The 6,659-nt window shown below is 39.3% G+C and overlaps 1 protein-coding gene across 2 annotated transcripts; it reads right to left on the bottom strand.

Annotated features, from left to right (window-relative positions):
- SLC25A29 (solute carrier family 25 (mitochondrial carnitine/acylcarnitine carrier), member 29) lies at positions 1-6,447 on the bottom strand. 2 transcript variants are annotated; one of them, XM_009585289.1, is made up of 4 exons: positions 6,397-6,447; positions 4,339-4,373; positions 1,649-1,732; positions 1-744 (listed from the first exon to the last, which is right to left on the bottom strand). In XM_009585289.1, the coding sequence occupies exon 4, from the start codon at positions 709-711 to the stop codon at positions 1-3; it is 711 nt and encodes a 236-aa protein (XP_009583584.1). In that variant the 5' UTR covers positions 712-744; positions 1,649-1,732; positions 4,339-4,373; positions 6,397-6,447. The 2 variants fall into 2 exon arrangements, with proteins under 2 accessions (XP_009583584.1, XP_009583592.1); XM_009585297.1 differs by lacking the exon at positions 4,339-4,373 and having other exon boundaries at positions 6,397-6,441.
- Between the last annotated feature and the right edge of the window lie 212 nt (positions 6,448-6,659).

Genomic DNA, 6,659 nt, shown 5'->3' with positions numbered 1-6,659 from the left:
TCACAAACTGGAAGGCTGCTGGATTACTGGACCTGGTTCACATTCACGAAGGTTGTCTTCTGACCTCATATACATTAGGAACACAGTGACAGTAGCAAAGGTAGCTGCATTGACAGGAAAAGCACGGAGAAGTGTGGAAGTAAGACCTCTTGTGAACACCCTCCAGCCTTCTTCATGGTAACTCTTTCTGACGCAGTCTAAAATGCCCTTGTATTGTGTAACGCCTCCGACTCCATCAGCCTGAAGCCGAGATTTGATCACATCCACAGGATAGGTTGAGAGCCAGGACACGATTCCTGACATCCCCCCGGAAAACAGCAGTTTGGGAATAACGTAACTGTCTTCAGCTTCACAGCCTAAATACCTGGTCATGCAGTCATAGGTCAGGAAGTAAAAGCCAAAGCTTGGAGTCTCTCTTATGAACGTAGAGACCATGCCCCTGTTGATACCCCTCAGCCCTTCCTTTCGATAGATTTTGATCAAACAATCCAGAGAATTTTTGTAGTTCTTCATTTTTAGTTTGTATTCACCTGTTCCTTGAAGCTGCATTCTTGTCTTCGCTAGCTCCATGGGACAGCAGATGATGCACTGGATAGCCCCTGCCGCTGACCCTGCAAGGAACTGGTTTAGAGGAGTGTCTTTTCCAAGAGCACGAAGTGTGTTTCCTTGTACGCCGAACACAAGCGCGTTAATGAAGGTAAGTCCCATCATTGGTGACCCAATACCTTTATAAAGTCCAAAAGCCTAGTGGAAGAAGGAAGGAAAAACCCTTTTTAACGGTGGTATTGATAACCTCCTGAAACTGTGCAGAACATGGCCTTTCTGGCTCTCCCTTGTGCCCTAACTTTCTAACAGTGGCCAGAAGATCAGCACCATCTTGCTTTGTAGCAATAATTTCATCACTGCGTAGGACGCGAACATCTAAACATTTTTAGCAGTACAAATTTATAGTTGAAGACATCCAGGAAATAATCTTAGTCCATCCAGAGAAAAGTTTTCTGGTAAATTTTATACTTTATTAAGTAGCTAAAAGCCTAAAGCCACCCTTTTAGTTATGGTCTTAAAGCTTCAGTAGCAAAAAAAACCCTCACCAATTTCTTCACTTATTGCTCAGATTGCTTGGATTCTTGGAAAATTAGCCATTCAAATAACTCATTGTCTTTTTAAAAAGTTAACTTAAAAATGCCAACTTCCAACTTAGTGATCTTCTTTAGGATGAGAGGAAATGGCCTCAAGTTGCACCAGGGGAGGTTTAGACTGGACATTAGGAAAAATGTCTTTACTGAAAGAGTGGTCAGGCCTTGGAACAGGCTGCCCAGGGAAGTGGCTGAGTCACCATCCCTGGAAGTATTTAAAAGACATGTAGATGAGGCACTTAGGGACATGGTTTAGTGGGCATGGTGGTGTTGGGTTGACGGTTGGACTCGATGATCTTAGAGGGCTTTTCCAACCTTAATGATTCTATGATTCTTCATGAAGTTTCTGGCAAACTTCTGACTACAATATCTGCCCTATGGTCAGGTGAGGTTCAGAGTATGCTTATCTCTTGATCTTCAATGTTTGTAGGATTTTTTTAACAGCTTTCCCACCCTTCTGATACAAAATGTATGAAGATACAAAATATGCAAAGCATTAATTTTGTACTTACAGATTCTTGCTTTATGATGGACTGAAAGCAATGGAAGGTCCCACGGTAGAGAGGTTTCTCTACATTTTGAACTTGTAGACGAACCTATAAGAAGTTGTATGAGATACTGATTTGTATGTCAAGAGCAGCCTAATTGGTAAACTAGTGTCTTGTACATATATTGAGATTTGCTATAGCAATGTATATGCAAGAGCACAGGCTGGACACTGGAATGCCATATGTGGCAAAATAATTTAAAAATATTCTGTAAGTGTTTTGAATTAATTTTGGGGTGAAAACATGAAGGGAGGAGGATTATTAACTTCTTGTAAATATTAGAAAAAAAGTATGTGGAAGTACAACAGGGTACACTGTTACCTAGAATTTCAGACTGACGTTTTCCAGTACTGGCTACAATAAGTACTTTCTTTAGCTGCCAAGAATACTTCTGTTCACGCTAAGGAATATCTGTACAAACCTGATAGAATTTTATAAAAATTTACTTACAAGTCAAGCATGAAGTAAGGATCGTTTTAAAAGGATGGAAACTTTCAACACCACCACCCACTGTGTTTCTGGCTACCAGACTTGGGATCCTTCACTGAGATCTGATTTTTTTTCAGAGGGTAGCTGGGAAGTGACTCTTAAGATGTCTTACTTTGCATAAAGAAAGAAATAAAAAGCCACTTGTCCTTTTAAATTTTCATCTGTTTTTTTAACCTGCTGAATGCAAACAATTTGCGAGGGTGTGGCTGTTTCAAACCTTTACTGTTAGTAATCAATTAACTTTTCCAAAACTGAAATGGTATGTTCTGCCAGACAGATAGATGCTACTGTAACTGCTGACATTAGGAGACAGGCCCTTTTTCTAGATGTTTTTTAACCTTTAATGGGAAAGACCAATTCTGGGTTTTTTCCCTGCTAATTTGTCCTCAGCACACCTAAAACAAAAGTCTCAAGGCTACCTAGTTCATGCAAAGCCCTACACTGCAATAAACTCAATAAATTGGTTTCAGTGGATTGGGGAAGTTAGAAATCTGTCTTTGATCTCCAGCATGGAGGGCTGCAATGTTCCTCAGAAAAGATGCTTATCAACCATTTAATGCTGCCGCTGCGACTCCAGGGCAAAGAACTTCGAGACTCTTACTCTGAACAAAAGAAAAGATTATCAGGTCTGTGTGAAAGATTCCTGACTTTAAAATATTTTTATCATTGTTTGCCTAAAGTAATAATAAAACCCACCACAACAATGAAAGACCCGTAAGATGATGTGGGTCTAGAAAAGGATTTGGGGGCATGGTTTGTCAGAATTCTATATTCAGGTTAGCTTTCTTTGAGGCAAAAAATAAATTATTTACAGTTTCAGTATTTTTTGTGTTCCTACAACATGTCATCTTATGTTTTGTAAATCAAAACTTTAGCTTCCAGTATCTTTTTACTATACACGTTAGCGTACGCTAGCCATAGTGGGAGGCTGAGATCACCTCAGGTCTTCCAAGATGGAACAGGGTTTTAAAACTTCTTAGAGTTAAAAGTAGGCTGATGTAGGATTCAAAGAAAATAAATCCTTTATTACTCAAAGTGATGTTTGGGGGGCAGGCAGATTGTTAAAACTGCTCAAGAAACAGACCCACAGGCAAAGTCACAAATCTTAACAAGCTGTCAGAATTGCACAAAACGAAGGTTTTACTCCATTTATAGTTTACTGCTATTGTTTCAAACCCTGTCTGTGAAGTCAGGGGAAGTCCACATGTATGGGCTTTGGGAGAATTGCAGCTTAGGAACCTTCTTACTTGGACTTTTCTATACACTTGTCTTTAATAGTTTAGAATTAGTCGTATTCTATATATAGGTTGAATTTCCTAGTGGCATACAGCTCTCGCTATTTTTGTCTAAATAATTTGTGAAATATTGACCAATTAAGACTTGTTGTAGGATAAAATATTTAGAAAGTTAAGTACTGACACTCCAGGCCTAGGAATGAAAAACAGCTCTTTTATTTGAGCACGGGGATGACCACATCGGGGTACCCACACTAGCGAACTGCCAGGTCAGGCAATGAATGTATACGAAACTTTATTTATTTACGGATATTAATCCCGTATTCAACAAGCTCTTATTTAGTGTGTACAACTACAGGAAGGCTGAATCATGTGCAAAGTTTAACCCTCTATTCTATTCATTGCGTGATATTCTTGCTTCCTTCTTATTTGAAGCCACTGTTAGTAAAGTTTTAGGTCCAATAGCAACACACTGTAATTTCACATCAGTGAAGACTTGCATAAAGATACTCAAGACTAAGCAAAAAAACCCAAACTACCACACCCCCAAAACAGTCCAAATATTTAATAATGTGCAAAATAAGTGATTCAGAAGTGTCTGAGCAATGAAAACGTCCTCCAAGGATATGTAGTGGATAAGACCTCAACAATAGTGTGCCTGAGATTCAGTATTAGAGCCACTGTGTGTGGAAGTATATATAGCCAGAAATGCATACCAGAAAGAAGGTTCAGAATAAGACTTTACATTAAAAAAAAAAGTGATATTTAAACCCCACTCCCTCCATGCCATAGCTGTAGAAGAGGGACACATCAGTTTAAAACTAAAAAGGAAAAAGCTTCATAAGTCTTTTAGATCTTTATTTGAACTAATACATTTGGGAATAAATTAAGACTGAGAGAAACAGAAGTGTTCACCTGGGCTATACTTACTAGGTAACTCTCCCGTGATGAGGCTTATCTGTCATCTACAACAAAGTAACACTTTTGCTGTTAATGAAGACAGCCCCTAGCTCAGAAAGTAAAGGCAGTTAAAAGCAAAAAAGCAATTTTATACATTACATCAACAAACCAGGGATAAGGAGTTTGCCAGTTCTGAGATCAGCTCAGTTGTGGGTTTCGCAGGGTGACTTCACCGGCTTAATCTCTCCCTGTGTGTTCCCCCATCCCCCTCCCCGCTTCGTGAAATATGATCACCAGCCAAAAAGAGAGCCAAGATAGAAGTAAAATTCTGGCTTATCTAAGCAGGTTTCCCATTGTTCAGTTATATTAAAAACTTACAGTCTAAGGTGACTACCAGCTAGCCCTTTAAACACTGCAGAACTATAAAAAGGGTTAATTCTTAACACACATACATACACAACAAGTTATGCAATGTCCTTTTTTTTTTTTTTTTTAAGACTGGTTATAGTGTTAGTTTTCCCACATACAGTGGTGACTATGCCAGCTAATAACATAAACATTAGTATTTTCTCTAACAAGAAACAGATAAATGCTTATAACACCTTCTAATGGGTATGAAAATATAGTGTGCCACACTGGATTTCATAAAACATTTAAAGTCATCCAGAAACAAACTACTTGCTCTACTGTAAAGCAAGATGCTTTTTCTAAAGCCAACACATCTATTTTGCATTAATACATCTGCTAGAACTAGCACAGGAGCCCCAGTTTTGCAGACATTTAAATGTTTAGTTTCATGCACTTTAAAACCAAAAAAAACCCACACATGCTTAACTTTAGTCTAGCATAGAATTTTAGCAGTTTTGCTGGCTTCAGTGAAATGACCTGTCACCTTAAGTTAAGCACGTAAAACTTGGCAGGACGGGGCTGAGAGAAAAAGACAGCTGGCCCTCTACCACCATGAAAAAAAAATGTGCAAGTCTGGAAAATACCATTCCTGAAAACATATACTAGAATTCAACCCAATTACTTAACAGTCAAATTTACCATACTCTGAGAAACATACACACAGTTTTTACTATTTGAGCAGCTTGCACTGACTGGCAAGGACTAATATCCACTAGCTAGGAAAATCTGTATTGAATTAACCATGTGCTAGAATACAGAATATGATGATGACCTCAGTAACACTATCAGCCCTTTGCATATCTAAATTCAGCAAGGTAGAGGTATTCCAAATATAGCTCTAGCGGATGGCATGCTGTCTGCTGCAGTCAAGTGATCTGGTATATTAATTTAGCAGGGAATCTATTGGCATCCCTTCCTCTATTCTTCCAGTGCAAGACTTTGGATAAGGCTGCCAAAAAGTGACTTAAGTTATCATCCCATTCTGAAAAATGGGCTTGGACCCCTGTGAGTCCTGTCTGAAGGGCCCTCCAGGAGATTTCAAATCTTATCTTTGAACAGGTCCTAGCTACCCTTAGCATGCATAACACATATGGCTAAGTGACTATTAGAAAATACATTTTAACTTGGAAAGTTATAAAAATATATAATAATACTTAAATGGAGGAAAAAGGCCCCAGACAAGCTTCATGCTGTGGATTTTTAACCACTTACACCCTTTGGATAGTATAACAAATTAGTACTTGAGGAGTAAGTAGCAGAGCTTGAGGGGGAAACAAACCACAAATTTTCAACCTAGTAGCAAAGTAAGTTTGAGTTACCAACGCCGGGAGAGGCAGTTTTAGCAGTTAGTGATGAACAGCTGCAGAGAAGCAAGCTTAGAACAAAAATTAAGTTAAATGTAAGATCGTATTTTCAAATATTGTTACTGCACTGATTAACTTGCAGTTTAGGCCAACATTTGTCATGTTACTGGGTTGAATCATACATACAAAGAATTCTTTCACTTCTGGAGAGCTGGAGACTGCAAATCTATACACAGTGGTTGAGGAGGCTCGCTCCAAGCTTTCCAGCACAGATTTATGCTCCTACAATGTCTGGGGATTTTTTTTTCCTCCCCCACTCCTTGGAAAAACTTCCAGTTTTCTACCTAGAGACAAAGGTATTTCATAATCAACCCACCTTAACAGTGTCAAATGGGTGTCCTACCAGCACTCCGGCAGCACCTGAAACAAAACAAACGCCATGGTTATGACTCACAGTTTTCTTCCTGGGTCTGGGGCTACAGTAGCCCAAGCACAACCACCAGCCTGAGGTATAAGTGCACAGCTGGCCAGCTAAAGAGCATCCTATCAAGTCAGAAAGTAAGAGATCTACAGTTCAGTCCTTCAGGCCAGTACTAGGTGCGTTTATGCTCCCATCATGCTTCTGAGCCCCGGCAGGGG

This window comes from Fulmarus glacialis, unplaced genomic scaffold (assembly GCF_000690835.1).
Source record: "Fulmarus glacialis isolate BGI_N327 unplaced genomic scaffold, ASM69083v1 scaffold40610, whole genome shotgun sequence".
Taxonomy (NCBI): domain Eukaryota; kingdom Metazoa; phylum Chordata; class Aves; order Procellariiformes; family Procellariidae; genus Fulmarus; species Fulmarus glacialis.
Note: the sequence above shows the minus strand (reverse complement) of the source record. Positions and strands in the feature narration are given on the sequence as shown.

What these genes read in the sequence shown, in the direction of transcription:
- SLC25A29 (XM_009585289.1), bottom strand. Translation starts at nt 711, where the DNA reads ATGATGGGACTTACCTTCATTAACGCGCTTGTGTTCGGCGTACAAGGA.